The sequence below is a fragment of the Cherax quadricarinatus genome, chromosome 94 (assembly GCF_038502225.1).
Source record: "Cherax quadricarinatus isolate ZL_2023a chromosome 94, ASM3850222v1, whole genome shotgun sequence".
Classification (NCBI taxonomy): Eukaryota; Metazoa; Arthropoda; class Malacostraca; order Decapoda; family Parastacidae; genus Cherax; species Cherax quadricarinatus.
The window spans coordinates 7,940,385-7,964,444 of NC_091385.1; the positions used below are offsets into that span (position 1 = coordinate 7,940,385).

Sequence of the window (24,060 nt, forward strand, 5' to 3'; positions counted from 1 at the left end):
GCCATATGCTCATTGATTTGCTTAGTGACCAAGAGTGAGGATGTGGTTATCTCTTTATAGGGTGCTATGCCTGTGAGCATATAGTAAACTAACATCATTATGCATACCCTTCCAGTCTTTGTATCCTTATCAATACATTTGAAGAAATGTGTGATTGTCCACACACTTTCCTCCCCCTGTCATAGTTGTTTCGGAAACCTTATTTGTATAATATTGTATATTGTCATTAAGTTTCAACTTTTAGAAAATTATTAATGGCTTTGGTTGTATTGACATCAAATTTTCACAATATAAGGGGTTGTACTGAAAATCTCATTAAAATGAATTTTGCACTTATCAAGAAATTATATTGGAAAGTTCATAGTTCGAGAGATTTTACTTAAAATTTTTCAGAAGTTGAGCAGACTTTGTTTAGAACACCTTGTGCTTGATCTCAGTGTTGACATCTGTTTTTTACAGCCAACATCCGATATCCTCATGGCATTGAATATAAGCGAAAGAGGACAGCCTTCACTAGACACATGATCCTTGAACTTGAAAAAGAGTTTCTATTCAATCAGTATCTCACAGGGGGACGGAAAAGGGAAATAGCACAAAAGTTACGTCTCCCAGAACAGCAGGTCAAAATTTGGTTTCAAAATAGACGGCAAAAGTGGAAGAAAGCAAATAAGATGAGGAAATCTGGTGACAGTTCCAAGGAGGCTGCGTCAGAACATAGCATGGCATCGCAGGTGCAGGGAGCACCGGCACAGTTGCCGGGACAACATCACCAGCATCACTCACAACAGCCACGCTTCTCACAGCAGCCACCATACACCGATCAGCAGCACATCGGTCAACAAGGACCACAACGGCAGCAGTTTGAGCAGCAAACAGGGCAACAAAGGGGTGTGGGTTCAGGGCAACAAGCCACACAGCAACAGCAGCAGCAGCAGCAGCAAGGGCAGAATTGGCCAGGTCATTCCTCTGCTTATCCTCACTTGGGGGGAAGAATGGTGCCTCCTGCCTTGGTGCCCATCTCTGTGCCATACCCACACAGTGCCACCGAGACGAGACCTCAAGCACAAAGTCCGGCTTGGTCCTCCAGTTCAGGGGGCACACGAGAGTCGAACCAATCAGGGCCACCTCGTTCATCTAGCTTCGATTCCCTTCTTTAGTACACCCATTTACCTTGCTAATACTGAAGTTAATTTGTAAAATCATGGCTAGTGCTATACTGATGATGTCATTCCCAGAGACCCCTCCTTTCCACCCCGTCCTGCTCCTTCTTCTTTGGCTGGAACCTCTTGTGCATCATTGAGCGGGAGGACCCATCTGTGGAAGGTGGGTCAACCCCCTGGACGGTGAAGGAGGTAACAGTCGTCTCAGGGTTTTGGTGTCTTTGTTACTGAAGACTATTGTAAGCCTCGCAGACATGTGCCCGAACGCAACGCACACAACTACAAGCCCTGTGGCAAGATATTTTCCATTGAATACACATTTCTTTTATTTGAAGTTTCAGGTACTCCTCATTTTAGAACTAACCTTAATGAAATAATAAAATGTTTCCTGTAATTTCCTAAACACTAAAGTGCTTACAAAGTCTTAAATGAGTTAAATAAGAGTTGCAATAGCCTTGAGCAGCGTTTCGTCTGGGGACGTTTCTGCCCATGGCACGTTTCAAAGAACCTCGCAGGCCATATGTAGGCCACATTACTGTACATCCTATCATTTACTTTTAATGCCCCGTTCTCTGAAAAGATTCTTGGTGAAAATCATTGAGGATAAACTACATGTTAAAACATTAATTAGATCAATTACCAATTCACACTCCTCTCTTAGCTCAGAATTAGATTACGTATTTATTTTGGTTGTTAATAAGCTTCCCTCATATTTTAATGCAGTAGGTCAATGATTATCCAGCAGTCTGTTATTTGGCATTTAACATCTAGCGATTGTGTTTGACCCAGCGCCTCACCACATACAGTAAACCCTCCATATAACATAAGTAATGGGGGGATTGTCCAGGTGTCTTTTAAATCAGAATGATATTAAATAATCGCAGCAGCAGTTAAGTTATCTACTATATACCTAACATGGGACTGTACACAATAAACATTGAAAGTAAAAGGAGCAAAGAGTACAATTTACTCAGTGGATTTTGTCTTATTTCAGAGGTCTCTTATTTTGAGTTTTGTTTTATCAAGGGTTTACTGTATTGGTAATTAAGAATGTGCAATAAAAAGGCAACTAAAAAAGTGTGTGGTCATTCCTGTGACTAGTTTTGAGGGTTTTCATTGCTCACAATCCAGACTGGGGCCAGCCTGAAAATCCTGCCTGGATAACTCATGAGCTACTGTATCTGTTTGAAGAATATATTTTAGGTTGTGGATAAAAGAGGTTCATTAACATTATGCATCTTTTGTTTATAAATAGTATAAAAAATTACTTGGCTATTTAATGAAATTTTTTTTTTTTTTTCAAAGAAAAAGTGCAGCCTGCAGAATTAGTCAAAATTCACTTTTGTTATGAAACAAAGGAAATTTATCTTAAAAATTATTGTATTTTAATTAATAACTGTTACAATTTTTTTTAAATATTTTGTAAATTTTTTAAAAGCTTTTGATTTTTTAAAGATCATTATACATACGTGTAAAATATTTTACATCACAATTATCCCGGCTAACGAGAATCTTGATTACTGGGTGTATAATGAAATAGTTTTTAGTGTATAGAAAGTTAGGTTTCTTTTTGTCATGAATTGCACCAAAGCAAATTGAGGTTATCGTTTGTTGCAAGAGTGTATAAATTAGTAAACATTATTACAGCTGTAAGTCATACATATGGAGCCAGTTATCCTTAGCTCAGACTCATTAGAGATTTTAATTAAGGTGAGACAGCCCATGATTTCCCATGGTATATTTTCAGTTAGAAGTGACAAACTGCTAGGGTTTAAACAATGCCTGGTGAATGGGAGGTAATTAAGTTTGTAGTCGAAAGCACTCGGGTAAATACCTAAGACACTTTATTTTGGAAACTTTTCAATCCTGGGGTCTTGTTCACTCTGAGTGGAATAATAGACACAAATGCTGTATAATATGATCCTTTATTGACTATGTTTCTCCTTTATTGACAATGTTTTACCCACACAATGGGGTTTATTGAGCTGCAAACAGATCTACTAGAGACTTGATAAAACCCACTTTGTGGGCAAAGCTGCATTTGTGTCCATTTTTTCATCATGTTGATATTTTATACCATTTATCTCCACTCTATGAGTGAATGTGGTCCCAGGATCATATAATTTCTGAAGTAAAATGTCCCGTGTACTCGTGTGTCTTGAACCACAGCTTGTCAGTATTATATACCAGGTTTTCACCATAATCAGGATAGGAAGAGTAGCTCCAGTTAATTGGATCAATATCATGATGGTATATCTTGATGTTGGACTCTGCAAAAGCAAAACTTGATAGCTGCAACTTGGACTGCTGGTTTGTGTTTTCTTGGGAACCTATATTTCTGCACTGGTTTCACATTTCTTGGAACCTGTCCATGAACTTCTCCTGTCAGAAAATGTCAGTAATATACACCCAAAACTCTCAGTTCTTGATGGAATCATGTAGATCCTACCTTGAAGGGCTGCCATTGTATGGGTGGTTAGCAAGGAGGGCTGACATGGTATAGGTGGTTAGCAACGAGGGCTGACATGGTATGGGTGGTTAGCAATGAGGGCTGACATGGTATGGGTGGTTAGCAATGAGGGCTGACATGGTATGAATGATAAGCAATGAGGGCTGCCATGGTATGGATGATAAGCAAAGAGGGCTGCCATGGTATGGATGGTAAGCAACGAAGGCTGCCATGGTATGGATAATAAGCAACGAGGACTACCATGGTATGGATGGTTAGCAATGAAGGCTGCCATGATATGGATGGTTAACAACGTGGGCTGCCATGGTATGGATGGTTAGCAACGAGGGCTGCCATGGTATGGATAATAAGCAACGAGGACTGCCATGGTATGGATGGTTAGCAATGAGGGCTGCCATGATATGGATGGTTAACAACGTGGGCTGCCATGGTATGGATGGTTAGCAACGAGGGCTGCCATGGTATGGATGGTTAGCAATGAGGGCTGCTATGGTGTTGATGCTCACCAGTGAGGGCCATCATGGGATGGATGATAAGCAATGAGGGCCATCATGGTATGGATGATAAGCAATGAGGGCTGCCAAATATGGATGATTAGCAATGAGGGCTGCCATGATATAAATGATAAGCAACGAAGGCTGCCATGGTATGGATGATAAGCAACGAAGGCTGCCATAGTATGGATGATAAGCAATGAGGGCTGCCATGGTATAGATGGTAAGCAGTGAAGGCTGCCATGGTATGGATGATAAGCAATGAGGGCTGTCATGGTATGGATGGTAAGCAACAAAGGCTGCCATGGTATGGATGATAAGCAACGAAGGCTGCCATGGTTTGGATGATAAGCAACAAAGGCTGCCATGGTATGGATGATAAGCACCGAGGGCTGCTATGGTACGGATGATAAGCAACGAGGCTTCTTGGTCTGGGTGAAGGATTTCAGGAAGTGTCAGATTTTCTTCATTAATAATTTATTTAAGAAATATTAGGCAATTGATAAAGACTTTATTGTATGCTAATGACAAGTAGTTTATGGAAAGTTAAATAATTTTATAATTAAACTCTATTAAATTTCTGTTATACAGTGGACCCCTGAGTTTCGTGATTAATCCTTTCCAGAGAGTCTGCTGTATGGTGAAACCATTTTCTCCATAAGAAATAATGGAAATCCAGTTAATCCATTTCAGACACCCAAAAGTATTAACAAAAAAAATTTTTTTTAAAGATTATACCAAAGGGCTGGCACTGTGAGCTTTCTTTGGGCCCATGGTGGCTTATCTAGCAGTTGCAAGCACAAAAAAAAATGGATTATTATAAAATGTATCGTATGAACCCATGGGGTGATGGTCACTCACCCACAAATCATGCCACACTGACTCTCTGAATGTTGTGTGGGAGCCTTTGTGTACACCCGCCTGCTTCCGGCTGCACGGACGCGTCCTGTATGACGGACAAATTACAAGGTCAATCACAAACCACGAGGCTATATTTTCACATAAAAAGTTGCCGAAAGTCGGATTTCACGAAAGTCGCGGCCGCTGAAATGCAGGGGGTCCTTAGTAATGTATATTAGATACATTATGAAATCTGATTCATTTTTTAATTAATGCAAATAATTTAAACTTAATTGCAATGTTAAATATTATTTTAATATAAATCTAAAAGGATTTATTTGAGGATTTTAATGTAAATTCAGAGTAATCCTGCAAAGGATTACTTGTTATTTTTGGATTACACCTTTTACACTACTTGAAGGATTCTCCTGGAAAATGTAATACCAATAGGTAGCAGAATGATCCTCTTTCATAAGCAATGTTCTAGTCTAAATAGGGTCCCATGGTGCCCTTGAAATTGTTAAATAAAAAACGTATTCTATTGGTGTGTCTTTAATTCATCATTTATCGACTGTCGTTTACTGCCAGTTTTGTATAAATTTGATAAAAGCGTATTTAGGGCAAAGTATCGCTAATAGAAGGGGTCAATTTGCTACCTATGTATTACATTTCCATTTTGTCAGCTACTCGCCATTCACTGACTCTCCTGTTCATATGTAGAGTTAAGTTAAAGTAAGTAATATTTCTCAATATAATAAAGCACAAGATCGTGGTCAGAATTATATTTTAAATTGAAATACTTAAAATATTTTCAGCTTTGTTTTCATCTATTGTTTTAATCATTCTTGTCAAACAATAGTTAATTCACCATGAAAGAATTTTGTCCAACAGAATTCTTTCGTCAGATTTCTATTATTAGAAAATAGACAAGGTGTTTGAGCACATTACAGAACTTTCATATGCAGAATCTAAAATTTAGTTGGCAGAACTTTTTTGAGGTAGCTAACCTGTTTTTAATTCTTAGTGATACGATTATGGAAGTATAATTCAGTTTAAAAAAAAGATTTCTTTTATTTAAGCTGTTTGTTAATTCTGGAAGGCATTTCCCGTAACACGGTCCCAGATCAGGCCTCCTGGTTGATGATCTGAACAGTCAGGCTGCTTATGCTAGCAGCATGTGGTTCAATGTATGTTCTGCAGCCTAGCTACTCAGGAACGAACTTGAGAAACTTATGTACCTTTGTAAGGATAGATTGGGGGTTTGTTTATTTCCTCCCTCACACAAATTTTATTTGGCTGCTAAATATCTTAGAGTTTCATTTTATCATCAGAGTATCCTTAAGCTTAACAAATTCCTAAATATATTTTCTGTTTTCCTTTACTTTTTTGTTGTCTAACATTTTTCTTATCAGTCCACATTACCAGATATAAAATTTTTGTGATAGCAAGCAGAGGGTAGTTAATATTGTGGTTTTTAGTACAGTAAACACTTGAATACATATTTGAATAACATGCTTTTGTCATTGAAATTTTGCAATAGATTTGTGCATGGTATGCCGTAAATGTTTTTAAAAGGTGGCTCAGGCATGAAAACTTTTGTCTTCAGAGATTTATATGGCCTGGGAAAAGCCTGTTGTTGACTCTGATTCAGTACTGCATATGCTGTAGTGGCCCTCTTAGCCATCTGATAAAACAGATGACTCACAGCTGTCATTCACTCAATATTTACATAACCATTCCCAAACACTTCTTTATTAGCATACAGGAGAAAAAGGAATTTAAGGTATGATAAAATTCCTTGCTACTGTTATGAGCAAACAAATTAGTAAAATGTACGTGCAGTCGATTGGCAGATATCTACTGTTCAGCTAATCTGCATGATCACATGATCTTCTACATCAACAAGCAAGAGTTGTAAAATATTATGAGAGGGCAGAATTCTTTCTTGTTTTATGTAGAATTTTTACTGACAAGATTTATTACTAATAAAGTTTATTAGTCATATCCATTTTTTCTGGATGAAAGAGGCAGTATACTGTGTCAAGCCACAGCTTCCTCCAGGCTGTACTTAATAAGACAAGAGGGGTAAGCTGGCTTGATGTTCCATCCAGAAAAAATGGCGATAAATCTAATCACTAATAAATCTTGTCAGTAAAAAATATGCATAAAATAAAGAATTTTGCTCTAAAATTATGTCAAAAGAAATTTTAAACATTTTTTTTACTTTTTTTTGAGGTCCCAAGCACCTAACCCTAATTTCCCCACATGTTCTTCAATTGGCCTAATATGATTTTGTGTACCAGAAATGTAACTACAGCATTATACAAGTGTCCACTCTATATAAATCACAAATGAACCAGCATAGAAAGTAATTTGATATTAAGAGAAGTGCAGTGTTGTATTTTCCAGCATAACTGACGTCCTTACAATGTGAGGTTGAAATACGTACTGTCAACTTGTTTATAAAACAGTATCTAGCATGATTTTATTGGTAAATGCGATTGAAACCATGCATTCATAATTTAATAGTACAGGTCGGCCATCACTAATCCTGCATCATTGGGACCTGTAGTGTGCCAGATTAGTGAGTTTACCGAATTACTAAGTGGTTAGGTTAGAATACACTTAATTAACCTATCAATAGAGAGACTTTCTGCTACATCTTCCTCATTTTCATCACTGCTTTCTCCTCCACTGGCTTGCTGCTGTGGATTTACATCCATCTGCACAATTTCTGAGTTAGTATAATGATGAAATTTGAAATTATGCTAGCCAAAATTAGTGCCGGATTACTGATGGAACCAGATAACTGATTGCTGGATTACTGATGGCTGACCTATGAGGAGATAGAGCCACTCGATGTAAGGTCACTGAGACCATCCAAACGGAGTTGTGAAAGTAACATCTCGGGCAATTGCAGATATTCGAAGACCGAGTATATTCGGTCCTGCCCGTTTGGGTATAAAAATTTAGAATGTTGCAAGGTTGCAATTGTTATAAAAAAAACAAATAAATATTTTTTAAATTTATTATACAAGTAGACAATATAAAAAACATAAATGGAACTGGTTTCTGAACAATTTGTAAGCAGTTAAAAAATAGAAATAGGAACTACTTATCAACAATGACACATTGCAATGGGATACAACTTACAAATGAAATATTCCTGAGTTCTCTGAGAAAAAACAATCCTTTTACATCACTAATTTCTGCAATGAAACTTTATGAAACAATTTCTATCCATCTTGATGGATAGTTTACTTTGCATGTGGCACAGGAAAATGAGGATGTGACATGATTATTCTTGTTGCTGCAATACTTGCATGTAAGCAAGTATCTTCTTATTCAATTTCTTCTTTTTGGATGGTGGCATAGCTTCCTACTCATCTGTTGGCACCTCTCCATCTTGTGGCAAGTATTCATCATCAGTTTCCACCACTTCCAGGTCATCTGGGTCGTGATTTGAGTCACTATCATCCCAAATACAGACAAATTTCGACTTATCCTTGGAGGACTCACCGTAGAACAATTTCTTATTGATCTGGAAGGACAGTAAAAACGTTCTGTACACACCCAGACCATTACTGAATTCATATATACACTACCAAGTTTTATGGAAATATTTATATACCGAAACTTGAAAACTGCACCTAAAAGGGCAGGAACGACTGTACTTGGTCCTATTTTGTTGCACTTTTTTCATTTGCATGGTGCACTCGTAATATGCTTCACAACGCCTTCATATATATATATCAAAATATGGCTAAACTATTCATTTACGCACTAGACACACAAATCAGTACTTACCAACATTGTATAGGGTGAAATGCTTCAGTATATAAGAAGCACTCAACCGAGAAACATGAGTTTTGGCGCCGGCAAGGTAGAAGAGTTTACATTCTGCTCTCGACCAATGGGAAGCGAGCAGCCGCCATCACCGCTCAGCTGGGGCGACTCAGGGAAGGTCTGTGATTGGTCAGAAATAGAGAACGGGAACCTAGATGCGCTGGGGGAGTCTGAGGACTTGTGCAAAAAACCACGTTATGATGACCGACTATACTCGGTCCTGCCCGGTGAAGGGTTAACCCTTCACCGGGCAGGACCGAGTATAGTCGGTCATCATAACGTGTACGCAGTACAGTATAGGTTCCCATCATTTAGTGCAAGAGCGCTATTATGCAATGTCCCATCTATCGGTAAGTCTGCACATGCAAAATACATTCACAGCATGCAATTGGTGGGGTTCTCAAAGCATGTTGAAGATTATATCATGCAGAATAAAGTTTTTATGGCTTGATTGAAGTTATTACAGTTGCCTTGGGCCCAGAATACATCTGTTGCATGAAACCAGGGACACCTGTACCTTTACAATACAGTAATATCTCTTTTATATAGCAATTTTTTGCATTTGAAAAAAATGCATCCAAAATTAAATAGCATGTACTGTAAAGGCCTTTTCATGTGCTGTTAAATTTTGGATGCCTTTTTTAGTTGCATTTACAAAAAATCATACTGTAGAATATAAGAGGAAGTTTATAAGAGAGTTTATTAAAATGCCAAATACATATTGAATACCGAATACCATAACATACAATCCATTAATAATATTTGCTGAATTAAAATATAAGTTTTTTAACATTTTGGGTAAATTTTGTCATTGAATTTTGCAAATACAGTGGACCCCCGACTTACGATATTAATCCGTTCCAGAGAGCACATCGTAAGACGAAGTTATCGTAAGTCAAATTAATTTTCCCCATAAGAGATAATGGAAATCAAATTAATCCGCTCAAGACACCCAAAAGTATGAGAAAAATATTTTTACCACATGAAATATACATTTTCCTACACACAAACAGAAGGATACATGCACAATATATATTGTGTAATGAAGAATAAATGACACTTAACTTTATTGAAGTTGTGGGGATGAGTGATGGGATGGGAGGAGGGGAGATGATGGAGGTGTATTATTTTTTGGAAGGGGAATCCCCTTCCATAAGGACCTAGGTGCGCCTTGGGGCAGCTGAGGCGCGCTCACGCCAGACAGACGCGTTCAGGACGAATAATGTAAATCAAGTTTTTCAACGTAGGTCGGGGTCAAATTTTTACGCTGACAAGCATTGTAAGTCGGTTTTATCGTAGGTTGATGCCATCGTAAATCGGGGGTCCACTGTATTGTATTTTCATTAAATTTCGGAGCTGTAAAAATGCAATCAATAATAATATTTTTTTATAATGTGCATAGATATTATAATAAGTGAGCCTATGTTTAGTGTACAGATTAAAAATTTATTTTTGTGCAAGATTTGGGACAGTACACAAATAACCCGCACATAGAAGAGAGGAGCTTACGATGACGTTTCGGTCCGACTTGGACCATTTACAAAGTCACACTAACCAGAAGTGGAGCAGGACGGCTATATATAGGCAGGAAGAGGTACTGGTAGTAGTAGTAGTGGTAGTAGTGGGGAATTAAGAAGGAGGAGCCAGTCAAATACAAAGAAAGGGGAGCACTGCAAGGGAGCTAGGTGCCCACAGAGGGAGAGCAAGCGCACAGAGGTGGGGGGAAGGGGAAGTGATGAAATAAATAATGAAGGAACAGAAACACGAGACAGAAGAAAGAAAAACAACCCAGAGGAGAAAAAAAGGAAAGAGGAAAGGGAAGAGGGAGAAGAAGAAAAAATGAGGAATCAGGTTAAGTCACGGGTGTTCTGAAGTTTGGAGCATTTTACAATGTAGTGGGAGAGGAAGGCATCTACAGAGACGAAGCCAGGACTAAGATTCATACCAGGAAAGTTGTGTATTAGAGAGGATTCAACTAGACGGTGACTGTTAGAGTTGGAAGTAGGGAAGACAGTTTTAGCGGAAGACCAGTCAGTAGGATGGCTGTGATCTCTGACGTGACAGAACAGAACACTGTTAGTGTCGGCAAGCCTAACACTATTTTTGTGCTCCCTTAGTCTGTCAGAAAGAGATCGACCAGTTTCTCCTAAGTATTGAAGAGGACAGGAAGAGCAAGAAATAGAGCAGACACCAGGAACAACTGTAGAGGGAGGAGAGGTATGAACGAGATTAGTGCAAAGAGTGTTAGTCTGGCAGAAAGTAAGCTTGATGTCTAAGGGACGGAGAGAATTGTTGAGCTTAGAAAGACCGGAAATGTAGCGGGTTATTTGTGTATCGTTCCAGTCATGGTATTGTGCCTTTTTTTGTTATTTATTTGGGACAGGCTTCAACTCACCACTTTCTCCACTATAAAACCACATTTTTCTGACTCAAGTCAGATACCACTAATATGTGAGTATAGTGACTATTACCACTGAGTACAGTACCTATTATCAGTAATATGTGAGGACAGTATCTTTCAGTAGCTACACCAGCAGAGATATGCTTATGCTTCAAGTTTTACCAATACGGTATTTTTTTACATTTACGGCAATTGTACCACTTGCTGTTACTTCTTTAACCCATTCCATTGTTCTAATATTTTGTGAAGATTGTTACAGTATATTATTTTTTAGCAGCTTTAATTTAGTTTACAACTGTGGTGTTAGTAAAAAAACAAACCATGGAATGGGTGGCATTTAAGCCCATGGCAAAAGAGTTGTAAGACTTCAGGCCGTTGCATTAACCACTTGGCCAGCTGAGGTTTTAGGACTCGCTGTGGGTTTGATTCCCACCCATTCCATAGTTTGTTTACAATCGTGTTGTTATGGTGTTAGCGGATTGTTGTGAGTCACTTCCTAGCCAAAGGATCTCGGCGGAAATAAGCCACACTACCTGGCTTTCTTTGGTCTTCCTGTGTCACTAACCTTCCAAGGTTAATCAAAATAAAATCTTTCAGGAGGCAAACTGAGCTTTGGGCTTTGTTTATGCCCAAGTTTTTCTGTCCGGGCATCCTATCTTTGATTTTTCCTGAACCATTTAGCTGTAACACTGGTGGTAAGCAAGGCTGAGATGTAAAGTAAAAGGACACAAGTGCAACTAATGTGACATTTTTATTCTGGCAACGTTTTGCTCTCCAGGAGCTTTGTCAAGCCGTTATTGGTAATGGCTTGACCAAGCTCCTGGAGAGTGAATCGTTGCCACAATAAAAATGTCACATTAGTTGCACTTGTGTCCTTTTACTTTACATATTGTCGGCAATTCTACCAACATTATTACAAGGCTGAGATGAGTCATTATAAATGCTCAATTGTGATATGCAAATACAGAGCATGCAGAAATATTGAATAAAATACCAACATAGTGGAGAAGGAGGTACAGTAGAACCCCTATATCCACTGATTTAGTATCTTCAGTTTCAGTTATCCACTGTTTACTGTGTCCTCAAAATACCTCTTAATTTTGCATAATACATGTAATGGCCCCAGAGTGCAAAAGTAGAGAAGCTGACAGTTCTTCAAAGCCTCAGAGAAGCTGTGAAGTTCTTCCTATCAGTGAAAAAGTGGCGCCTCTCCACTTATTGTGCATAATAATAGGTATGTGTAGGACTTATGTATAGGGTTTGCTACTATCCTCGGTTTTGTTATCCACAGCAGGTCCTTGAAACGTATCCCCCACAGATACGGGGGTGCTACTGTATATTTGCAGTGTAATGCAGTCCTATATTGACAACATTTCACCCTCACAGGGGACTTTATCGAGTTTTGTCCACGCACTGGGTGAAACGTCAATAAAGGATTGCATTGTGCCACATTTGTGTCTCCTTTACTAAATAGAAAGTGTGTCTATTAGGGCATAGATGTATTCAACTTGTCTCTCTCCTACAGGGGCTCCTAACATAATGTATGATGATCCCTTCTTCAAGACAATATAGGTGTCCCTTGTTTTATGCTGTCGGAGCATTCCATTCCCTGGGCATCTGTACTAAGTTCACTTTAGCCATAAACACTTAATTATGTATAATATAAATTTGCAATGTGATTTGTGAATCATATTGATTGCACACAACACTCATAAAGCACTTTAAAGTATATGGAATAATTGATAGAAATAGGACATCACATATAGCAAATGTCACAAACGGTGTTCCTCAGGGGTCAGTGTTGGGTCCGTTGTTGTTCACAATTTACATAAACGACATAGATGAGGGAATAAATAGCGACATAAGCAAATTTGCTGATGACACCAAAATAGGCCATCCAATTCATTCTAATGAGGACATTAGAGCACTCCAGGATGATTTGATTAGACTGACGCAATGGTCAGAGAAGTGGCAGATGCAGTTTAATATTGACAAATGCAAAGTTCCAAATGTTGGACAGTTAAATAACCATGCCACATATAAACTAAATAATGTAGATCTTAATACTACCGATTGCGAAAAAGATTTAGGAGTTCTGGTTAGCAGTAACCTAAAACCAAGACAACAGTGCATTAGTGTTCACAATACAGCTAACAGAATTCTTGGCTTCATATCTAGAAGTATAAATAATAGAAGTCCTCAGGTTGTTCTTCAACTCTATATATCCTTGGTTAGGTCTCATTTAGACTATGCTGCTCAGTTCTGGTCACCGTATTACAGAATGGGTATAAATGCTCTGGAAAACGTACAAAGGAGGATGACAAAGATGATCCAATGTATCAGAAATCTTCCCTATGAAGATAGACTGAGGCCCTGAATCTGCACTCTCTGGAAAGGCGTAGAATTAGGGGGGATATGATCGAGGTGTATAAATGGAAAACAGGAATAAATAAAGGGGATGTAAATAGTGTGCTGAAAATTTCCAGCCAAGACAGGACTCGCAGCAATGGTTTTAAGTTGGAAAAATTCAGATTCAGGAAGGATATAGGAAAGCACTGGTTTGGTAATAGAGTTGTGGATGAGTGGAACAAGCTCCCGAGTACAGTTATTGAGGCTAAAAACGTTGTGTAGTTTTAAAAATAGGTTAAATAAATACATGAGTGGGTGTGGGTGGGTGTGAGTTGGACCTGACTAGCTTGTGCTGCTGGGTCTGGTGCAGTGCTCCATCCTTGAGTGGAGGTGACCAGACTGGGTGGGTCATTGGGGTAATCCGGGGGGTGGGTCATTGGTCTAATCTGGGGGGGACACATGGACCTGCTCTGCATGGGTCAGTAGGCCTGTTGCAGTGTTCCTTTTTTTCTTATGTTTCTTATGTTCTTATGTATAAACCGAAGGAGACATGTACTTAGAAATTTAATGTATAGGAAGTCTGATATACAGTGACAGCCATGTATGACTTATAGGTATACTTTGTACTATTGTTTTGTATAGGGTAAGAGGGTCAGGAAAGGGTGGAAGGATTTAAGAGTCCTGGAGGTGAGAAGTACAGTGTCTACACTCTAAAGGAGGAATGAGGATGTTGTAGTTCTAAAAGTCATCTGAACTGTAATGTTGGCACACTTCTGGCAAGGCAGAGTTTGTATGAATAATGGTTAATTTTTTTTTTTAAAGTCATTATACCTTAATCAATAACAATGCTGCAACTATCCGAGGATTCAAACCCATGTTGTTTTAGCCCTCCTCGTGGTGAGTGAAAATTCCACAATGCTCTAACCCACGGGACCGTAGAATCTTACGTAGGATTGTATGGTCCCGTGGGTTAGAGTGTCGTGGAATTTTCGCTCACCATGAGGCGGGCTAAAACAACATAGGTTCGAATCCTCAGCTAGTCGCAGTGTTGTTCTGCCATTTTCAACAAAATTTCTTATACAGTGGACCCCCGCATAACGATGGCATCACATAGCGATTTTTCCGCATAACGATTACTTTTATCGCAAAATTTTTGCCGCGCATACCGATTAAAAACCCGCTTACCGATTTTCGTCCGAGACGCGTCCAATGTGCCCTCAGCCAGCCTCACATGTGCCGCCCCGTCCCATTGTTTACCAGCCAGCCTCCGCGGTAACATCCAAGCATACACTCGGAATATTTCGTATTATTACAGTATTTTCGGTGCTGTTTCTGGAAAATAAGTGACCATGGGCCCCAAGAAAGCTTCTAGTGCCAACCCTACACCTCAAAGGGTAAGAATTACTATAGAGATGAAGAAAGAGATAATTGATAAGTATGAAAGTGGAGTGCGTATAGCCGACCTAGTCAAGCTGTACAAGAAACCCCAATCAACCATCGCTACTATTGTGGGCACCAGAAAGACAATCAAGGAAGCTGTTCTTGCCAAAGGTTCAACTGTGTTTTCGAAACAAAGATCGCAAGTGATGGAAGATGTTGAGAGACTCTTATTGGTGTGGATAAATGAAAAACAGATAGCAGGAGATAGCATCTCTCAAGCGATCATATGTGAAAAGGCTAGGAAGTTGCATGACGATTTAATTAAAAAAATGCCTGCAACTAGTGATGATGTGAGTGAATTTAAGGCCAGCAAAGGTTGGTTTGAGAGATTTAAGAAGCGTAGTGGCATCCATAGTGTGATAAGGCATGGTGAGGCTGCCAGTTCGGACCACAAAGCGGCTGAAAAATATGTGCAGGAATTCAAGGAGTACATAGAAACTGAAGGACTGAAACCTGAACAAGTGTTTAATTGTGATGAAACAGGCCTGTTCTGGAAGAAAATGCCAAGCAGGACCTACATTACTCAGGAGGAAAAGGCACTCCCAGGACATAAGCCTATGAAAGACAGGCTTACTTTGTTGATGTGTGCCAATGCTACTGGTGATTGCAAAGTGAAGCCTTTATTAGTGTATCACTCTGAAACTCCCAGAGCGTTCAGGCAAAAGAATGTCCTCAAGGATAATTTGTGTGTGCTGTGGAGGGCAAACAGTAAGGCATGGGTCACTAGGGAATTTTTCTATAACTGGTTACACCATGCATTTGCCCCCAATGTGAAAAATTACCTAACTGAAAAGAAATTAGAACTTAAGTGCCTCCTGGTGTTAGACAATGCCCCTGGTCATCCTACAGACGTGGCAGAGCGACTTTATGGGGACATGAGCTTCATTAAGGTGAAGTTTTTGCCTCCTAATACCACTCCTCTCCTGCAGCCCATGGACCAGCAGGTTATTTCCAACTTCAAGAAACTGTACACAAAAGCTCTGTTTGAAAGGTGCTTTGTAATGACCTCAGAAACTCAACTGACTCTAAGAGAGTTTTGGAGAGATCACTTTAATATCCTCAATTGTGTAAACCTTATAGGTAAGGCTTGGGAGGAAGTGACTAAGAGGACCTTGAACTCTGCTTGGAAGAAACTGTGGCCAGAATGTGTAGACAAAAGGGATTTTGAAGGGTTTGAGGCTAACCCTGAGAATCCTGTGCCAGTTGAGGAATCCATTGTGGCATTGGGAAAGTCCTTGGGGTTGGAGGTTAGTGGGGAGGATGTGGAAGAGTTGGTGGAGGAGGACAATGAAGAACTAACCACTGATGAGCTGATAGATCAACTTCAAGAGCAAGAGGCCAGACCTGAGGAAACTGGTTCAGAGGAGGGGAGAGAGAAATTGAAGAAGTTGCCTACTACAAAGATAAAGGAAATCTGTGCTAAGTGGCTTGAAGTGCAAACCTTCATGGATGAAAATCACCCTCACACAGCTATTGCAAGCCGTGCTGGTGATTATTACACTGACAATGTTGTGAAACACTTTAGGCAAGTCATAAAGGAACGAGAGGTACAGGCCACTATGGACAGATATCTTGTGCGAAAGAAGTCCAGTGACTCTGAAGCTGGCCCTAGTGGCATTAAAAGAAGAAGGGAAGTAACCCCAGAAAAGGACTTACTACCTCAAGTCCTAATGGAAGGGGATTCCCCTTCTAAACACTAACACACTCTCTCCCCTCCTCCCATCCCATCAATCATCACCAGATCTTCAATAAAAGTAAGTGTCATTTAATTGTGCATGCCTTTTTCAGTTTGTGTGTATTAAAATTAACATTTCATGTGGTAAAAAAAAATTTTTTTCATACTTTTGGGCGTCTTGCACGGATTAATTTTATTTCCATTATTTCTTATGGGGAAAATTCATTCGCATAACGATTATTTCGCATAACGATGAGCCCTCTTGCACGGATTAAAATCGTTAACCGGGGGTCCACTGTATTGTACAGTGAAACCTAGGTTTTCGCTTTTAATTCATTCCAGAGAGTCTGACGAGAACCAAATTCGACGAGAACTAAAGCATTATTTCCCAAAAGAAATACAAAATGTAAATCCAATTAATCCGTTCCAGACACTCAAAAATATTAACAAAAAATACATTTTATAGAGAATAACTAGAGTTGACATAAATTTAAAGCACTAATTTTAATGGATAAATGAACATTTAAATCACTTTTACTTTTATTGAAGACTTGTTGGTGCATGGAAGACAGCGAGGAGGAGAGTATTGTTTGGAAGGGGAATCCCCTTCCATGAAGACTTCAGGTATCAAGTTCCTACCCGGGGTTACTTCCCTTCTTTGTCTTTTACGGGCACTAGGACCAGCTTGAGAGTCACTGTGACCCTGTTGCACAAAACACCTGTCCAGAGAGGTCTATTTCTGGCATCTCTTTAAGATTTGCCTAAAATGGGACACAACATTGTTATTGAACATGTTGCAGACACGGCTTGCAACAGCTTTGTTAGGGAGATATTTCTCCACAAAATTTTACATCTCACTCCACTTTGCACAAATGTCCTTAATCGCTTTTTAATCGTACTTTTCTACAGGTTCTTTCTTGAATTCTATCACGTTTCTCACCTTCTTTATCAAAGGGCTGGCACTCGGAACTTTCTTTGGCTCCATGGTGGCTTGTTTAGCAGTCACACTCGATAAACAAGCACAAAAAAAATTGATTATTACGAAATGTTTTGTATGAACACACGACAAGAAAAAAAGCCAGACTGACTCAGAATACGTGCGTGGGATGCTTTGTGTGGGCGCAGGCGTGCAGACACGTTCGGTACATTGGACAAAAACTGGGATAATTTTGCCGAAAAAAGTCGTCGAAAACCAAATTCGATGAAAACCAGGGCAAACGAAAACCAAAGTTCCACTGTACTAGTAATACAACAGTTATTGGTCAAACAGCATTTAAAATAATCTATTAAAATCATGTCTTAATGCTCCTTAAAAAATATATTAAAATAATTTTTCAGTATTCCTTAAAAAAATTTTTTAAATAATGCCTTAATGCTACTTAAAAAAAAATCCATTAAAATATTTTAATGTTCCCTAAAATGCTACCTGGCAAAAGTCAAAGAAAAAAATTTGGATTTGACACTCACCATAAATATTATTTATGGTTTTGGCAAGCAAGACAATATAAGACATCTTCATATCTTCATAGACTATTAATTGCAGAGTATATTTACAGTAAATATTCTCTGAATATATTTTAGTCTTTCCTATACAGGAAGGCCCCACTTATACGGCTGGTTAGGTTCCAGGCTACCGCCGTAAAGCGGAAACTGCCGTAAAGTGGAACACCCTTTTTTTCCACTTACAAATGCATACAAACACTAGATAACAAGTTTACACTAACATATATTAAGTTAGCAATAGAACCAGGCATCAAAAAACAATAAAAAGTACAATACACACATAGTGCACTCATTACTTACCTTAAAATATTTATAGTCTTAATCTAGGGTGTGACAAGTAGTATTTATTGTAAGAAATCAAGTGTGGTATGTATGGTAGTCAGCCAGGCTACCATACCAGGCCACCCCACCCACACATACAATTCTATGATGTTTAAGCATCCCAGAGCGATAAAATGTATATACAGTTCACTCATTACTTACTTTAAAATATAGGGTGAGATGAGTAGTATTTATTGTAAAAAATCAAGTGTGGTATGTATGGTAGTCAGCCGGGCTACCATACCAGGCCAACCCACCCACACATATATTCCATGATATTTAAGCATCCCAGAGCGATAAAATGTATATACAGTTCACTCATTACTTACCTTAAAATATTTGTAGTCTTAATGTAGGGTCAGGAGTAAGTAAATGAGATAAAACGAATAAATGAGAGAGAGAAAGAATGAGTGCATGAGAGAGGACAGGCGCAGAGTTATGTAAACAAACCAGGCGAAGGTAAGTTTTGTAAACGAAGTGTACACGTCTGGTTTGTGTACAAGTTACATTGTGTACAGGTTGTCTCTACATTGATACGGTAGAATAGATAAAGAAGAACACTCCCATTCTCATGTAACATCATTTTAACCCTTTGAGGGTCGACAGGCCCTCTCCGAAACTCGTTCTCAGGGTCGGCCAAATTTAAAAAAAAAAAAATTATTTTCTCTTATGAAAAGATAGAGAATCTTTTCCCGATCATAAAGACACAAAAAGTTTGAAATTTGATAGAAAACTTACGGAATTATGCTCTCGCAAAGTTAGCGGTCTCAGCGATGTTTACGCATCGGCGATTTTGCCCACTTTGAGCCCCATTTTCGGCCAATTTCACTGTACTAGTCGACAAAAAACATGAATATTTCGATAGAACTCCATTTTTTCTATCGAATGGGTGCAAGAAACCACTCATTTATGAAATTCTACTATCCAGTACAGTGGTCAGAATTTAGCAATTTTGCCAATTTCACACAAATTTCAAAAGATGCCAATTTCCGAATAGGGTCCAGAATAAACAAGAAAGACATTCCTGGCACTAAAATGACATTTCCTCTAGTCATTAGTCATGTCTCAAGGCCCCTCTTATATTCTTTTGCTTTCCACTTTGAATTTTTATTTTCACAAAAAATATAAGATTTACTGTTATGCAGACTACTGCATTAGTGTAAAAAATGGTATAAATATTATTGGTGCACTTGTGAAAGAATATTAGACTCACCAGTTGACGTGTATTGCACGCTTGGCACGATTTGTTTACTTTGGAAGTTTGGTAAAAATCGAACATTTCTGCTACTTTGAGCTCAATTTCAAGGCACCTTTCTTTGTAAAACCAGTCAAAATCATCTCAATTTCTGTAATATGTATTCCATTCTATAAAATGAGACCAAGAAAACTAGAATACAACAATAAATACCATACGAAAATACACTGCAAAGTCGCTGATTTATTAAAAAAAAATGGTAAAAGTTTTTTTTTTCTCATTATGCACTGTGTGCTGCAGGATTTTTTTTAGACTGTGCACACTGACCACATAGACCCATTCTTTCATATGAAGGCCTACCAGCTTTCTCCCACTAGATTTGAGGCCGCTAGAATTTATGAGTACTAGTACGTCAAAAACCCCTACGCGTAAGACGTACTAGTACGACGAAAACCCTCAAAGGGTTAAGAAGAAATGATGCTCTGAGTGAAGGCAATGGAAATAAGTCACTCTGACTTTTTTGGGTTATCCTAGGTTCTCTACACATATGTTGTTATGTATGATAATCTATGTAACTGTATTTGTGTATACCTGAATAAACTTACTTACATACATACGAAAGGAATAATTTTCTACAGTTACCCCCAGTAACACATTTTCTCTTATGTTAGATTAGAGAAAATGTTATTCTTGGCATCACTTGTACAAGTTACCTGGCTACGACATCTCATATTTATGTTTATTTATTCTATTGTAGGGTGTATTTATCATCTTTTTATGTTATGTATCGTGTTTATTATATAATTTTGAAAAAATATCATGGATGGATTAATGAAAATGTGTATATTAACGTAATATACAACATTTAATAAGACTCGGTGATTATTATTATTATTATTAGCATTTCTAATATGGCGTCACTTGTGCAAGTCGTCTGCTACCACATCTCATATTTATGTTTATTTATTCTATTGTGGGGTGTATTTATCATCTTTTTATGTTATGTATCGTGTTTATTATATAATTTTGAAAAAATATCATTGATGGATTAATGAAAATGTGTATTTAACGTAATATACGACATTTAAATGAGACGATGATTATTATTATCATTACTAATATGACGTCTGGAGACATAAGACACTCTTACTGATTTTAATGTGTACCTGCATGCCAGCACAGTATGTAAGTTTATTTAAGTACAGGTGTACATAAGTATAATTATCAGAGTATATATAAAATATGAAATAACTTTTAAAAACATTTGAAATTTTGGAGTTTCCAGACAAAATGGAGAGACTTAGTGCTTACTGAGCTCACGAAGAATGTAAACAAACAAGGTGGGGCGCGGTGACCGTATTAGAAAGTCAGGTGGGGGGAGCCGTATAGCGAGTTTTGGTCATAATTTGAAATGACCGTATTAGCAGAACGCCGTAAAGTGAAACGCCATAAAGCGGGGCCTTCCTGTATTCCAAAATTATAATTCTTCAATCACAGTTTTTTTTTTTATTATTATTATTAATACAGTATGCAGTTTTACTGTAATGTAATTTTTAACAAGATTTTAGAGACAATACTGAGCTGAGGGTGTCAGAGGAATCTCATCAACTATAGAGTGGTGTATGTGAGTGTTGATCAGTGAGGAACTGTAGGTATGTCGACTGTGGGTAGTATATATATATAGATGTTGATCAGTGAGGAACTGCAGGTATATCGTCAACTATGGGCGGTAATACATGGGTGTTGATCAGTGAGGAAGTAGATGGACTAGGAAGCTATATTAAATGTTTCCATTGCCACACATAATAATATTAATTGGAATTTTATAATTTAAGTGCCTGTTCTCTCGAGAAATTGACATTCACTCACACGTCAAACCATAAATGCAATAACTACGCAAAAGAAAATACTCAAACTCATGACTCACGAAATCATAATGACACGATTGCAAACAAACCATACGACGGGCAGGGATAGAACCCACGATCAGAGAGTCTCAAAACTCCAAACCATCGCGTTAGCGACGGTTTGGAGTTTTTAGACTCTCTGATCGCGGGTTCTATCCCCGCCCATGGTATGGTTTACTCAAACTCATATTCAAAAGTGACAGTATGTTCATCAGGATTGCAAACTCTAGAAAATAGATATGCTTCCAAGTGCGACTTAAAATTATGGACCGATTCCTGACACTTAGCAGACACTGGTAACCTGTTGTACAGAAAGAATAAAAAGGCACAGTACCATAACTGGAACAACATACAAATAACCCACACATAGGAGAATGAAACTTAGGGCGACGTTTTGGTCTGGGTCGGACCGAAACATTATAATTTTCATTCTCCTATGTGTGGGATATTTGTGTATTTTTCCAGTCCCGGTATTCGTCCAAGTCGGACCAGAATGATTCATTCTTGTATATGTGGGTTATTTGTATATGGAGCTTGTTATGCAGTCTGGGAGCTACACAAGTAGAGACTTTTTCAGCAATTAGTTTCTCCCATACACAGTTTTAACTTGCAGTGTTAGAACAGCAGAATGGTTTACAAGGAGAGGCAGTAAGTGCTATCACTAGTGGGAACTTCAACACACTTTACAATAGACTACATAGGACAGGACACCATGAGCTTAGCTCTGCTCCTGTAGCTACAAATAGGTCAGTTACACTTGTTCATGTTTAGATTTGTACATACCAGAGATAAGTAGCAATTTTTCCAATGGAGTGTAAAAGAAACTTCTTATGGCACATTTGTTTTATCTTAGCAGAAATTTCTCAGTGTTTTCAGCAAGTTTTATAAATGCAGTATATGTACATTTAAAATATTGTATAATACAATATGCAGTACTTGTACAAGAGAGTATTTTCAGTGGTGGCTTGTGTGGGTGTGTTCTCACCTCTCGATTATTGATCGACGTCCATGATGCTGTGTGAAATAATTTATACTTGTTGTACATATACAATATATTATTTATATTGCTTAGGTTTCTACAGTATTAAGAAAAAATGTAAATGACTATATGTTGTATTGATAAATCCACTGAAATAGTGATACCTACATAAATAAATAGGGAGAACAGTGCATAGCTTCTCCTCACTTAGCGACGTACTCGTTTACCAACAACTCGGACTTACGATGGGCTCTCTGACCAGTATGCATACCTAAATAATGTATATTAGAGCTGATTTCCTCAATTCTGTTTATTACAGTATACAGTACACTACTGTATAAACATTTAAAAATATACTAAGAATGTTATAAATGGTGCAAAGGTAACATTAAAACAATATCAGAGATGGATGACACAAACCCACTACCATTATAGTATGTTCCTTGCTTAGCGAAGAATTTGTTTACTGACGTAGTCTTAGGAATGGAACTCCGTCGTTAAGTGAGGAGAAGCTGTACTTACCTTTGATGAAGGAGAAATGTTTCTGTGCTGCCATGGATCCAGTGACCTACCCAGTACCTTCCTCCTCCTTTCACCTGGGTTATCTTTATGGAAAGTGAATGGCAATTCAGGACTTGTCCAGGAGTAGGTGGCCTTGCTGACAGGACCCAGGTTTGCCTAGCATAGCTATTCAGGACTTGTCCAAGAGTAGGTGGCCAGGTTGACAGGATCCAGGTTTGCTTAGCAGGGCAATTCAGGACTTGTCCAGGAGTAAATATTGGTTATAGAGTGCAAATACAGTAATTGTATTATGAGGCTAGACTTATGTGAGCAAGACATCAACCTTATATGCAAATAACCCTTACTTAGGAGAGGTCACTTGTGAGGGTTTTTGTCTGTCCTCGACCAATGTCATAAGTAGTTGTTAGTTTTCTCTCCTAAGTACTGGTCATGTGTAAGTTCCCAAAAAATGTATTAACTTTTTATTCTTTAGATCAACCTTATTCTGGAAGGTTATCTGAAATACTGGTCTGCCCCACCATATTTAGATTTTCTATTACGCTGTCTTTAATTCATTATGTGCAACGTATGTTTACAGAATGAAGTTGTTTCTGTATGCAGAGCATATTGAAGACTCCATGGACCTGGAGTGTATGTATAGCATGAAGTGAGGGTCAGCTAGATGTGGTTGTTTCATTATAAAGGTAGACACGTGTGAGAGGAAGGTTAAGTGAAATCTAGGTCATTGAAAATATAGACTTGTAACATTATAAATCTAAATTTGCTTGGATGGGAGGGGGGGGAGTGCATTGTGGGAAATCACTGAAATTACTGGGATTGTAGTATCATATGGCTGATTTATTTGACAGAAACGTAATGCCCTAAAAAGAAAAACTCATGCCCTGTTTGGACATACAGATGATGGGTTCACCCAGAATAGCAGAAAGTGAATAGTCAATACAAGTTTTGCCATTTATTG

At 38.3% G+C, this 24,060-nt stretch overlaps 1 protein-coding gene across 3 annotated transcripts in view; it reads left to right on the forward strand.

Annotated features, from left to right (window-relative positions):
* The window catches only part of LOC128700853 (protein bric-a-brac 2), a 408,639-nt gene that overhangs the window by 300,907 nt on the left and 83,672 nt on the right, over positions 1 to 24,060 (forward strand). The window contains exon 9 of one of the 3 annotated variants that reach the window (XM_070104749.1): positions 460 to 13,975. The exons of the other annotated variants lie outside the window; for them this stretch is intronic. Coding sequence (XP_069960850.1) covers positions 460 to 1,157 — 698 coding nt within the window. The 3' untranslated portion in view covers positions 1,158 to 13,975. Of the gene's footprint in view, positions 1 to 459; positions 13,976 to 24,060 lie in introns of those variants that run through there. 3 annotated transcript variants of the gene reach the window in all.